The 14,692-nt window shown below is 46.3% G+C and overlaps 1 protein-coding gene across 2 annotated transcripts in view; it reads left to right on the top strand.

Annotated features, from left to right (window-relative positions):
- Positions 1–14,692, top strand: part of PRCP (prolylcarboxypeptidase) — a 43,354-nt gene that overhangs the window by 14,397 nt on the left and 14,265 nt on the right. For both annotated transcript variants that reach the window (XM_063951328.1, XM_063951327.1), the window contains exons 2-5: positions 10,778–10,918; positions 12,603–12,704; positions 12,829–13,007; positions 13,406–13,563. In XM_063951328.1, coding sequence (XP_063807398.1) covers positions 12,609–12,704; positions 12,829–13,007; positions 13,406–13,563 — 433 coding nt within the window. In that variant the 5' untranslated portion in view covers positions 10,778–10,918; positions 12,603–12,608. The remainder of the gene's footprint in view (positions 1–10,777; positions 10,919–12,602; positions 12,705–12,828; positions 13,008–13,405; positions 13,564–14,692) is intronic.

The following is a 14,692-nucleotide window of genomic DNA, read 5'->3' as shown; positions in this document are numbered from 1 at the left end:
CATTTCCTCCCTACATAAAAGTCTGCTTCCTCCCATCTGCTCATTTACCCGTAGTGACACCATGACAATGGCCAGTAATCCTTCATTACCCAGCGCTGCTCTACTTAAGCAGATGTTCATATTCCTGCTGCGGTGTTGGTGTAATGGCGTACTCTGAGGGACGTTTTCGTATGTTGGGTTCATACACTTACAGGTACAGTGCATCCAGAAAGTGTTCACAGCGCTTCACTTTTTCCACATTTTGTTATGTTACAGCCTTGTTCCAAAATGGAATATATTATTTTTTCCCCTCAAAATTCTACACACAATACCCCATAATGACCACATGAAAAAAAGTTGTTGTTTTTTTTTTGAGATTTTTGCAAATTTATTAAAAATAACAAACTAAGATATCACATAAGTATTCACAGCCTTTGCTCAATACTTAGTTGATGCACCTTTGGCAGCAATTACAGCCACAAGTCTTTTTGAATATGATGCCGCAAGCTTGGCACGCCTATCTTTGGGCAGTTTCGTCCATTCCTCTTTGCAGCACCTCTCAAGCTCCATCGGGTTGGATGGGAAGCGTCGGTGCACAGCCATTTTCAGATCTCTCCAGAGATGTTCTATGGGATTCAAGTCTGGGTTCTGGCTGGGCCACTCAATGACATTCACAGAGTTGTCCTGAAGCCACTCCTTTGATATCTTGGCTGTGTGCTTAGGGTCATTGTCGTACTGAAAGATGAACCGTCGCCCCAGTCTGAGGTCAAGAGCGCTCTGTAGCAGGTTTTCATCCAGGATATCTCTGTACATTGCTAGTGAAGCGCTGTGAATACTTTCCGGATGCACTGTATACAGTATGAACCTATTCTTTAATACGCTATATAGCGCAAGACCTCTGGCACGTCTGAGCTCCTCAGAGGCGTAGTGTCTTTTTCTTTCGGTTTTGTGTCTTATTCACAACGCAGACGCAGCAAACCACCATTAACAGTGTTCTACCGGCGCTGGGCTGCGACTTTCACCACACAGGAGTTAGTTTAAAACATCTGCAAAGTCGCAAATTAAGTACTACAGAACTACTGTAGGTGCGAGGAAAAAGCTTCTAAAACAGAGTGGTGGTGTTGCCATAGAAACCAATCACATTCTGTCTATCATTTTCTAGAATGCAATCGAGACCGTTATGCTCCATACACACGGGGCGAATTCTACCTATTTTCTAAGCGATCTGACTAGATCACTTAGAAATTAAGCACAAATCGCTCCGTGTGTACGCATCCTAGGCGATAGCGCTTTTGCAGGCTCAGATCATTCAAGCATGCAGGCAATATCTAGTCAGATCGCCTAGAATGTGTATACAGAACACTGGTTAGCACAGATCGCTCGGCACACTGTGTATATTGCGATACGTGCTGAGCGATCTGTGCTAACATAGATTGCTTAGCACACAGGCACAAGTCGCACCGTGTGTACCCCGCATAAGAATCTGGTTGCTACGGGAAACGCCACCACTGTTTTAGATTCCAATTCAACCAGTCTGAGGGGTAGATTTACTAATGTTTCTACAATTGTTTTATCTGTGCGAATAAGATGCACCTTTTGGGCAAAAGACATTCTGCGCGGCCGAGTCATCCTGGGTCGCCCTGGGGATACCCTGCCCGCTTTGCCCCTCGCCTTTAACAGTCAGCAGACCTGAAGGCCAATTTGTTAGGATAAACTAGCATGGTAGGGTTAATAATAGTGCAGTGCGCAGTGTTTGGGTCTGGTGCAGTGTGCAAGGCAGTGTGCGGTGGCTCCCATGGTTAGCGCTGACTCTTTAGGCCCGTACACACTGTTCTATTGAACGCCCGATATATCGCGGGTCCTTCGGCCAGTGTGTACGGGCGATATGTCTGTGAACTCCGTCGTTCACAGACATATCGCGTCGGCCCCACAGCACAGCCGACGGCCAATATATCTACTGATATATAGGCGCGTCACTGTGTGTGTACGGGCGGTCGGTACACATGCTGCGGCAGCCGGCAGTGATTGACAGCTGGCATGGGCGGGCATGTGTACACGCCTGCCCAGTTCATGACATCAGTCCCTGACGGATTGGGCAGTGTGTATGCACAGCACACTGCCCGATCCATCCATAGATATATGCAGATCAATTGATCGGCAGATACATCTATCAGTGTGTACCCACCTTTTGTCTCTCCACACTGTACAGTACATTTCTGACAGGGTGGTGAGGACAAACCATAACTCCACTCACCCTGACAGATCTGATCAGAGGTGAGCTCAAGTTTTGCACGATAACAACCAGTGCTGGCCGCCGTCCTACCCCGCATGGGTTCTCCTCTCGTCTTCTGGATGTGAGCAGTGCGACAAATTGTGTGATGCATAAATAGACTTTGGTGTCCTACTCTACAGTGGCCTCTGTGTGCACACTGACCTTACAACACTACTGCTGCCTCCGTGTCTGTATCTGTCAGTAGATATCTGTAGTTTATTTTCCAGCTTGCATGTTCTCAGTCATCCGTGAATGGGAAACATCCTGCAGGATGAGACAGCTAGGCCTCGCTCAGCGAGGAGGGACAGTCTTCCCACATGAGGTGATTCTCTCGGTAATACAGATCATTACTAAGACTTATGTGGCCTGCGTTCTGCCACTGCACATTCAGACACAACAGCTGCACTGTAATATTACATTTATCTTCAGCCGATGAGGGACAGGTAGGTGGCTGCTTTCCTTCCATAATGTCAGCCCTGCAGCCACCGCCTAGCAGAGGGTGTGATGTGACTGACCTGAATACAGGCTGCACCCGGTTTTGGGACATCTTGAATAAAAATGAAAAAAAAATGACTGCATTAAAATAAAATAAAACGTATTGCGGATCATTTTTAGCAGCGTTGTTGTACAGTATTTCTGTGTCTTTGGTCACGGAATAATGATGTATCTAACACTGGTAATGTGGCCTTTACTTGTATGTGATGGGCTATGGGAAGTAACAGGTTTCTGCTGTACAGTGATCTCTGTAAAGAACAGAGATTTGCAGTGTTCTATGTTCCAATATTTATACAGCGCAAGCATTTTACCTGGTGCTGTGCAATGTAAGTGCTGTATGGGGCAATACATCCTAACACAGTGTACAGGGAGATTGGGGTACAGTAGGAGCTTGCAATCTAATGGGGGAGGGGTGAGTATAACACTAAGGTAAGTGTGTGTGCAATTAAAATATATATATATATATATATATATATATATATATATATATATATATATATATATATATATATATATATATATATATATATATATATATAATATGTGTGTCTCTGGTGGTGTCCCTCTGTGCAATGCAGGAAGCCAGAATGTCTTTGAAGACTCCTCGTTTGCCATTGCTCAGGGTTTTCCTTAATTATCCATCGTCTCCATTACTTTACAGTTTACAAAGTGTGTTCTGATAACAAATACAATGAAGAGATACTAGAATTTGTACAAAATAACAATGTATGATTAGTGTACACAGTAGATTTAAAGGTACACACCAAGAGAAGGAGAGGCCCAGCAACTCGATGTATCGATACATTGCATATGCCGCACACACACTGTGCAATCCGCTGCGCAATATAATATACGGGATCCGGTCTGAAGATCGACAGTGTCTTGGTCGACCATGTTTAGGTCGACCACTATAGGTCGACAGTCACTAGGTCGACATGGATGGAAGGTCGACAGGGTTTCTAGGTCGACATGTGCTAGGTCGACAGGTCTAAAGGTCGACATGAGTTTTTCACTTTTTTTTGGGGGGGGGATTTTTTCATACTTAACGATCCACGTGGACTACGATTGGAACGGTAAAGTGTGCCAAGCGAAGCGGTAGCGGAGCGAAGGCACCATGCCCGAAGCATGGCGAGCGAAGCGGTGCACTAATTTGGTATCCCGGTCACTCTACGAAGAAAACGACACCAAAAATGTTTTTTCCCCTCATGTCGACCTTTAGACCTGTCGACCTAGCACATGTCGACCTAGAAACCCTGTCGACCTTCCATCCATGTCGACCTAGTGACTGTCGACCTATAGTGGTCAACCTAAACATTGTCGACCTAGATACTGTCGATAAAACGAACCACACCCATAATATACAATGGCGCAATTTATCATTACACGCTGCTTGTACTTAGACCACGTCGGCCATAGAATCATCCCATTGGCTGTGCAACACATCCAAAGGGATGATTCAGAGACTGAAGGCCGGGTATGACGGACCCCAGTTTAAGAATGGAGGATCATAGGAACTGCCATGGAGAGAGAGAGAGCACCAACCAACCAGATCCTATTTTTTTCAAACACAGCCAGTAACATGGCAGTTATTATAGTTTAGAGTTGATCGACTAGTACTTTATCTCCGTCTACTTTATCTCTCTCCAGGGCTTAGTACATAGGGGGTCATTCCGACCCATTCGCACGCTGCGGTGCGAACGGGTCAGAAATGCGCATGCGCGGCGGGCAACGGCCAGAACAAAGCGATCGCAAGAAGATTGACAGGCGTGAGGCGGATCGGGAAGTCTACTCACCGTTTTCCGGGCGTGGAGATCCGAACGCAGGCGTGTCCAGTTGTTTGTAGGGCGGTTGTCTGACGTCAGTTCCGGGACCTTCATTGCTGGATCCATCGTACAGGGTAAGTAACTGCAGGGCTAGTCTTGTTCTGCACAAAATTTGTTAGCATATTAGGGCTGCACAAACAATCGCAGCTCTGCTATGCTAAAATACACTCCCCCCCCCCCATATTTGGCGTCTAGTTGATCGCACGAGCAGCAAAAAGTTGCTACGTGCGATCAACTCGGAATGACCCCCATAGACCCCTAAATATGTCTGCAAAACGTACTTGGGGCAGAGAAGACATGGGGCCTGCATAGTATAACCTATGGAATCTGCTATAAGTGCGACTAATGGTCTATATCAGTGGTGGCCAACGCGTGGCTCTTGAGCCACATGCGGCTCTTTCTTCATTCAAATGTGGCTCCCAACACTCATGTCACGTGACCACGAGATCTGTAAACCGCTGCACTCCAGCCAGACATGAAGCAGCACTATGTAGACTGAGAACTGAGGGAGCCAAATACACATGGGGGAGCTGGCTGGAGTGACACAGGTGGGTGCTGGCTGGTGTGACACATGGGGGAACTGAAGTGTATTATGTGAATCTGGCTTTTCAATATATTTTATGCGGATCTGGCTTTTTCAATTATTTGTATCTGGCTTTTTCAATTAATCATTGTATTTTATGTTGGATCTGGCTTTTTCAATGTATTTTATACCAGGGGCGTGGCCTAGCAGGCACAAGGTCACACCCCATTTTTGCAAGTGCGCCTTCTGCTCGAAGTCGGCTCTTTGATGTACCTAACAAGATTTCTTGGCTCTTTGTCTCTGACTGGTTGGCCACCCCTGGTCTATATACTGGCCGGCCCGGCCCCGCTTGCTGACTGCCAGGGAAATGCCACCAGGGCTGGATCGCATGTCGCTAACTCGCTATGATGAAGTGCTAAGTTTTGGAAGCCATTTTACACTGCATCCAGAAGTCAGTTGGCAGCACTGTGCATACAACCAGCTTCCCTGACACTATTAATACATCGGACTACTGGGTGCTTTCTGCTAATTGCTCATGGCAGCTGCCTGGCTCCTCAGCCATAGGTCAGGGACTCCTGACCTACAGTGTGTTTGCTGGAATGTGCAGTGCAGCCGCCCACCTGAAGCACACCAGAAATACAGGCTGTAGATGTCTGAGGCGACCTTAGCTCGGCCATGTTATACTGAAGCTCAGGGCTCTCGGGGATGATCACATTTTGTTTTGGTAACTGCAGAGAATAAGTTGTGTTTGTGCAGAGCTGCCCCTGATTACCCTCCCGCAGGGTCCCATCTGTAGATGTCCTGATCATTTCTCCATCTGCCGCCTAGAACCGCCTCAGGTTTCCTGTCAGATTTCACACACTGAGCAGACGGGTCATAGGTGATAATTACATAAACTACCGGTGGGGGGACATGCTATGAGTAACCAAGACTGGAGAATTGTCCAACCTTCTAAACAGGAAAAGTGGAGAGTTGCCCATAGCTACCAATCATTTTATCATAAACGTCTGGTTGCTATTGGCAAATTTGTCCTCTTTAGGAGATTTGATGCATCTCCCCCACAAGTCATATCTACTAATTCCAGCGCATTTCATAGTATGGGGCTCATTTATCAACGAGTCATAAAACTTGTGAATTATAACGCTTGTTGCGTGTGATAAATGGTGCCCAGGCCAATCAGCTTCTGTCATGTGTTTGAAAAATGACAGTTGGGAGCTGATTGGCTGGGGCAACATTTATCATACGCCCCTATGCTCTGTTATATAACTGAGGGGCAGATGTATTAAGCTTGGTAAAGTGGAAGGTGATAAAGGACCAGCCAATCAGATTTTAACTTCCATGTTAGAGGCTGGGTTTGAAAATGACAGTTAGGAGCTGATTGGCTGGTGCTTTATCACCTTCCACTTTATCACTTCACCAGGCTTAATAAATCTGCCCCTGAGACTCTTTTCTGACGCCCCTGCATGATTCTCCGCCCTCTGGAGATTTGGCCTGGTCCTCGGTCATTCGTCAGACTTGGAAAAATACATTTCCCTGAACTGTCTGTCCACAGCACTTCTAAAATAAAGGAATGTTAGCACATGGGGTCTGGTGTTCTACTCCTCTCCTGCCAGCTTAAAGCAGGTGAGAAGTTTGCTTGTCTATTGCAGGCATAGCGGTACTGGCTAATGAGTCAGTAAAATGCTGCACCGCCAGTATTATTGTATAACTTGTTGAACTGCATCCAAGGCGGCATTTCACTATAGTTCTCCTCTAACCACTTGCTCAGAAAATATGCAGAATTTGCCTTTAATGCGACCGGATCTATTCCACACAAAGGTATTATTTTGGGAGCATTAACTTGCAAATTTCCAGTGTGTGTATAATAATAATAATAAAAACACTCTGCAGCAGGTTTAGGGCCTGATCCTGCGTCCCACACTATGGCGCTGTCTGACGTAGTGGTGCGATTTATATATTTTTACTGCAAAAGCATCCAAGTTGCACCATGCATTCATGTGGGCACGATCCAGAGATGGACGGCATCGCTTCAGCCACTTATTTGCAGTGGCTGTGCTACAATATGCTGGAGCAGCAGGGGGCGCCTGTAGTAGAAAGACCCCACTGCTGGATTCTATGATCCGCCGCTGCATCTTCGGTCTCTGATGGGAATTCTGCACCTGCCGTAGGGCTGTTGCAGGCTTCAGTGGTGGCGAGTAAAGACGTACCAATCTTTCCATGCTAGTGGGAGTCTCAGTCCTTGCTCGCTCCGATACATGACTGTACACCAGGGAAAGGCTGTGAAATGGTTCTTGCATAAACTTACAGACGTGCGTCTGGCAAAAGATGCAAATATGGAAGTGGTCCAGCTCACAATCCCACCCATAGTGTTAGGGGCTGGCGCAGATTTTCCCATTTACAGGATGGTGCAGCTAATATGTGTTTCTCACATCCACAAGTACGGGTGATGCAGAGTCAGACATATTTCAAGTGCATTTTTTTTTTTAAATGCTTTATTATGTTAATACTATCTATTAAGTGCTTTGAGTCCTATTGGAGAAGCAGCTCTATATAAATAAAATTATTATTCTCTACACTTACACTCCGTTTTGCCATCACGGCAAATACTGGTTGCGGGAGCGTGGAAGGCTAATTCACAAGCGTGTCGGCACACTAACAAGTACAATGTGCTTTTAACAACATTTTTGTACACCTTTGTTTACATGTTTAGCTTGTATGTCCAATAGTATAAGACATTGGGGGTTGATCGCTAGCTGCATTCATTCGCTGTGCAGCGATGAGGCAAAAAAACGGCACTTCTGCGCATGCGTATATATTCGGCGCAATGTGCACGCGCAAAGTAATTTTACAAGGGTCGATGTAGTTTCACACAAGGTCTAGTGATGCATTTCAGTCGCACTGCTGGCCGCAGAGTGATTGACAGGAAGAGGGCGTTTCTGGGTGTCAACTGACCGTTTTCAGGGAGTGTTCGTAAAAACGCAGGCGTGCCAGGAAAAACACAGGCATGGCTGGGCGGGTTCATGACATCAAAACAGGAACTGAACAGTCTGAAGTAGGTATTGAGCTACTCTAAAACTACACCAAAAAATGATGCCGCTGCTCTGCGATCGTTTTCGTTAGCACTTCTGCTAAGCTAAAATACACTCCCAGTGGGAGGCGGCATAGCGTTTGCACGGCTGCTAAAAACTGCTAGTGAGCGATCAACTCGGAATGACCCCCATAGTGTGCAGCAATCAGCAAGAGGAGATCCTGACTTCCTGCCCTGCATGCGGGGGCACTGTATGGGCGAGGTGAGGAAATCCTCATCCCTCCCGCTATCTATTCCAGGAAACTAATCAGACAGGATGGACATCAAAACCACTTCTTGTTCTTTGTTCAAGATTTTGGCATATTTAAAAAAAAATAAAATGAGTTTTATTTGAATGTTACAGTAGTGCCATTAATGGTTCCATTTACTGTAAGCGTCTGTCGTTGCTGATTTCATAATTAGCTGTCTTCATTAAGATGTTTCGGTGAGAGCCTGGAATTGTGTGCTCAGTAAGTAGCGCTTGCTTCGATACGCTGGATAAATCTGTACCAAAAAGTTAACCCCCTGCTGAAACTGCAATGAAATACAGCAGCGTTTATTCGGGTAGTGACAGGGAAGTGTCATGGCAGCCGGATGCCCCAGGTCTGATCCAAAACTCCAAACTAAGGGGTGTATTTACTAAGCCTTGGATGGAGATAAAGTGGAGAGAGATAAAGTAGCAGCCAACCAGCTCCTAACTGCCATGCAGAGCCGGCCCTAACCAATATGATGCCCTAGGCAAGATTTTGGCTGGTGCCCCCTAGCACCGCTGCTAGTTCCACCTCTGACCCTGCACCCCTTTCCCAGCACCATCACCCCCCACCCATAGCAGTCCTTATTTTTTTATTTTTTTTTCCTACCCCCTGTAATTTAAATAAGAACAGTGTGCACATTCGGTGCACAGCCCAAAAAGGTATGTGTTTTTGCTGGCAAGGGGCATGGCCACACAATAGTATCCCCAATTCAAATTATGTCTCACAGTAGTGCAACTTTATTCACAATTTATCATACGATGGTGTCCCTAATTCACGTTACATCACACAGTAGTACCACTTTACCTTATATACGTTACTCCTCATAGTAGTGCCCCTCATTCACATAACATCATACTGAATTGCTCCTTATACACATTACACCACACCATATTGTTCTTTATTCTCATTACATCACACCATATTGCTCCTTATGCACATTACACCACACCATATTGCTCTTTATTCACACTAGACAACACAGTAGTGCCCTTTCTATACATTACGCCACACAGTAGAGCACCTTTATACACATAATTCCACACATTGGTAATGCATTTACACACATAATACCACACAGTAATGCCCCTTACACATATGACACATATTAATGTCCTTATAGACATAATGCGCCCTACACATTATGCCAAACCTTATTAATGCCCTTATACACATAATTTCCCTTACACATATGCCGCACATTGTTAATGCCCTTTTACACATAATGACACACATAGTGCCCCTTACACACATGTTACACATTATTAATGCCCTTATATACATATTGACACATATAGTTCCTGGTGTGAGTCAACTGGCAGCTCTGCTAACGCGAGTGCCTATTTTTTATGAAAATGCATCTTATTTGCATTGCTATGTGGATAGGATGCACAAACAGCTTCTGCTGATTAAAAGGATATGCGGCATGCCTATATACTGTGTGCGACTGTGGCTGTATCTGCATACGAAATGCTACACACAGAATATAGGCATGCTGCATATCATTTTAATCAGCAGAAGCTGCTTGTGCCCCTAGGCATACCAGATGCCCTAGGCAGTTGCCTAGTTTGCCTATGCCTAGGGCCGACTCTGCTTGCTGCCATGTTACAGGCTGTTTGAAAAATGACAGTTAGGAGCAGGTTGGCTGGTACATTATCTCCGGACACTTTACATCTGTTCAAGGCTTCGTAATCAGACCCCCAAGTGCCACGATGAAACATCTGGGGCACCAGGCAACTTGTTGTAAGTCTAGAAAGCTGTCAGTCACACTCTGCCTGCAAAGAGAAGCGGTTCCCTTATTGCATATCATCCCGGTACAGGGGAGTGAGCGCAATGCGCACATGGATAGACACTCCAAATATTCTACATCTATTCCCCCCCCCCCTTCCTCCCATTGCAGTCCAGGATAACTTGTTCTCCCAAAAGCCAACTCTCGTCCTAAACCGAAACACGGAAGAATATTGATGTTTTCTCATTGGCACAATGCAAATTGGAGATTTACTAACAGTTTGTAAATCGGACACAAAAATCGAACATACAGTAGACTAATAAATCGCAGTTGTTTTTCACTTCTAAAACTCCTTCTTAGTAAATATGGACTTTAGACCCTAAACACGCTGTCGATGTGTATCTATTTTAAAATCAAACTTCAGAAAATATACCCCCATATCTTAGTCCCCTGAAGGTGGCAGGGGAGTAGAATGAAGCCAGAATGTGTGACTGTCATGGGTATCCCTCTAGAACAGGGTGGTACCAATGAAGGTGGTGATCCCATATCCGCACACTTATAAAACCTAACTCTGATTTCTCCCCCAGAAGTGATCTGGACGTTGCGTTGTGTGTTCATTTTGCTTTATCCTTCCTTAGATTGACCACTTTGGGTTCTATGAGGACTACACCTTTAAGCAGCGTTACCTGGTATCTAATACCCACTGGAAGACACCTGGGGGCCCCATCCTGTTCTACACCGGGAATGAAGGCGATATCACCTTGTTCAGCAATAACACAGTAAGTGCACCTGAGGAACCTTTTCCGTCGGGTGGTCTTCAGTTTATCAGCTGTCAGGATCCCGGCACACAGTATACCGCCGCCGGAATCCCAACAGCCGGCATACCGACACCTTTTCTCCCTCTTTGGGGTCCACGAACCCCCTGGAGGGAGAGTAGATAGTGTGGCGCGCGTAGTACCTGCAGTGTGGTGAGCGCAGCGAGCCCGCAAGGGACTCATTTGCGCTCGCTCAGCTGTCGGTATGCCGGCGGTCGGGATTCCGGCGCCGGTATGCTGGGAGCCCGGCCGCCGGCATACCCTACTACAACCCTTTCCGTCAATGGAAGTGATCACTGGCAGCTCAGACAGGACTGAAATGTGCGGGTTTTTAAAGGTGAGATGGATAAAGGGGTCTATTTACGAATGGAGATAAAGTGGACGGAGATAAAGTACCAGCCAATCAGCTCCTAACTGCCATGTTACAGGCTGTTTGAAAAATGACAGTTAGGAGCTGGTTGGCTGATACTTTAACTCCGCCCACTTCATCTCCATCCAAGGCTTAGTAAATAGACCCCTAAGTTCTTATCCAGAAATGGACTATGTCATGTTATAGATAGTACCAGCCTTACGTAGAGGACAAATGATTATTATGGACCCAATGGGTTTGGTACATATCTTGTTCTCGCGAATTACAGACATGACTTGTGGGCAGTGGTGAAAATACCGTGGGTGCATGGGAGCTGCCGCTTTATTGCTGTGGGGGGGAAGGGGGGGCACAATGATGTTCAGTACCCCTTCCGATGCCCCCGTAGCTTTTCCCAAGGCCTCTTGCTCTGTATCTGAGCTACTGAGCCAGATGTGCATGCCCCAGCATCGCAAATCACATCTTTAATCGGATTTACCACTGATGATAAATGGTTTTGCAATCAGTGGCAGAGATCCAATGGGTCTTCACCATCGATGGCACAAAGCTCCCCTCCTTCCCTTCCTGAAGGTTGTCTTTAAAAAAAATATCTGTGTCGCCAGGATGCGATGCATAGTCTTGCTCCCACCTCTGATTGAGTAATAGAACAGTGATGACCATCAGTGGGTGAAACCATCGATGGTTTCCCTGTTGAGGTTAAGAACCAATGGTTTCATTGATGGTGACCATCAATGGTTAACCCATCAATGACCATCCCAATCTCTAAATACACTCCCTCACCCACCCCATCGTAGACCCACCTGCAACCTGCCTGGCTTCCTCTGATAACTGGGGACTCCCGCCTACGAGATTGCTCCTGTGCTGCTAACCACCTATGGTAGAGTTCTCAAACGTGGTCCTCAAGGTACCCCAACAGTCCAGGATTTAGGTATATCCACAGATGGTTAAGTCAAATTGACTGAGGTACTTTTTGAGGTTGGGGTGCTTTGAGGACCGCCTTTGAGAACCTCTGACCTATGGAATTCTCTCACCAGTCTGCAAAACGAAAAACCTTATCTGAAAACCCTTCAGTTTACTAGGGCTGACCCTACTCGCACTGTGCTACTGCTCCTCACACTGCTGTTCCGATCTCCGTCCTGAGCCACAGTTGCTCCGCTTGTCATGGTTCTGCTCTATCTGCCACGTGTGTATAGCCCTATTTTACTTACTCTGTTCTCTTCTGATGCAGCGAGCAATGTGGCCTATTCCAAATCATATATATCCTTTCTCTCTCTGTCCTAGGGGTTTATGTGGGATATAGCGGAGGAGCTTCGTGCTCTGCTGGTGTTTGCAGAGCACCGTTATTACGGAGAGTCTATGCCGTTTGGTAACCTGTCGTACAGTGTAAGTATTTCCTTGATCTGTTTAATTTGGGGTTGTATGACTCTTCTCCGTCAGACGGAGCTCTGATAAATATGTCTTCCCAGCCTTAGAGAACCATAAACCAGTCAACATTCTTCTGTTTCAGGACCCCAAACACTTGAATTATCTGACCTCCGAGCAGGCCCTTGCAGACTTTGCCGTCTTAATACGGTTCTTTAAAAAGAACCCTGATGCCACGAACAGCCCAGTGATCGCCATTGGGGGGTCTTATGGAGGCATGTTGGCGGCCTGGCTGAGAATGAAGTACCCTCACGTTGTAGTGGGGTAAGTGCTGATGTTAATACGTGAGCTTAGTGATGAGCGGGATCAGAGCCATCCGACCACATAGCGATATCAGGATGGATATTGCATATCTGTGAGCGTTATTCTGATGTTTGCTGTGGGATAGGCCTTACGCTAAACACTAAGATTGTTTTCTGACGTTGCTTGTTGCAGCGGAGTATGCCGGCGCTATATAATTATCTGTACAATAAATAGGGATCCATTGTTCTTGTCCAACAAAGACCAGACAAAATGGTCACCATGGTCTAGGGCACTGGGTGGCTTCTTTTTGCCCACCCCTGAGCTAGGGTCTAATAGGATATTTGCTAAATTTGTTTGGGGGTGATTTCTCTTTTCTTACTAAGCTGCACTGAATCCTATTATTTCCCCCCCTCTAACAGGGCTCTGGCAGCGTCTGCTCCTATTTGGCAATTTGAGGATTTGGTTCCCTGCAACTTATATTATCAAATCGTGACAAATGACTTCAAGGAGAGTGGAGCTGGCTGTGATGAAAGTATCTCTAAGTCCTGGTCGGCCATAAACCGCATGGCAGGATCTGGTAAGTGTGGCGTGGGTATAAAGCTGCAGCTGCACAGAAAAGATCTGTTGGCGTGACTTATAATGAGTCCCGAATGGCTGTGTGCCCAAAGCAACTGCCCAGAGCCAGCTCAGATCGTCATCCTCTGAATGATCCCGATCAAGTGTGAGTCTGGTTGGTGACTGCTGCCCTGACTACGATCCCTATTACCAACCAGCCAGCCTGTCTGATTTGTCCATGAGCATGAGTACTGTTTGGGACATAGGGGTTCTATGTACTAAGCCTTGAGAGAGATAAAGTGGACTGAGACAGCCTGTACTACTGTTTGGTTTGCAGATTAGAAAACCATTTTAGGGACCGATTTGATTTGAAACATACCTGGTTTAGAAGCAACAAAAAAAGTATTCTGAGCAAGACATGAACGGAGAAATGCCCTGTTCTGGGTGACCAGGCAGTATCCGCTCTGTGGTCCCAGACTGTTCTCATGCGGGAGTAAGTGTGCACACAAAAGTAAAAAAAAAATTCTAGTTCCACTTACGGGCGGGCATAACATATAGGGCCAGATTACAGACGCAAGTGGGTTTGGGGAGGAATCTCACGGATTTCCATATACTGTGCATGTGCCATTGAGAGAAATCGTTGCCTTCGCATGATTGGACCACTCTTTATGTGAAATGGGCGGTAACTGGGTGGCGACCAATCCTGAGGATGCACGGAACTGTTCAGTGTCTAGAGGGAGTGTCATGTGCCCGTACACCAATTACAGTATCGTACGGACGGAGGTTGGACGTCTGTATCAGACTGATGTCTAGCTACTGATGACGACTGTTGGGGCTGCAGATGGAAAAACGGTGGGTGGGCGACATTCCACATGCAGACACACGGATGTATGGCATACGCGGGAGGATTGTGGCATAAGTTAATAAATAGGTTGTCGCGGCCATACGGAAAATCAGCAGCAGGTGCACCAGACTCTGCCACTTAATCTCCATCTGTTTCCTCTTGGAGCAAGTGGCAGGGGGGCAGATGTATTAACCTGGAGAAGGCATAAGGAAGTGATAAACCAGTGATATGTGCAAGGTGATAAAGGCAGCAGCCAATCAGATCCTAACTGTTAATTTACATATTGGAGCTGATTGGCTGGTGCCTT

Source organism: Pseudophryne corroboree, chromosome 2, assembly GCF_028390025.1.
Source record: "Pseudophryne corroboree isolate aPseCor3 chromosome 2, aPseCor3.hap2, whole genome shotgun sequence".
Lineage (NCBI taxonomy): Eukaryota > Metazoa > Chordata > Amphibia > Anura > Myobatrachidae > Pseudophryne > Pseudophryne corroboree.
Note: the sequence above shows the minus strand (reverse complement) of the source record. Positions and strands in the feature narration are given on the sequence as shown.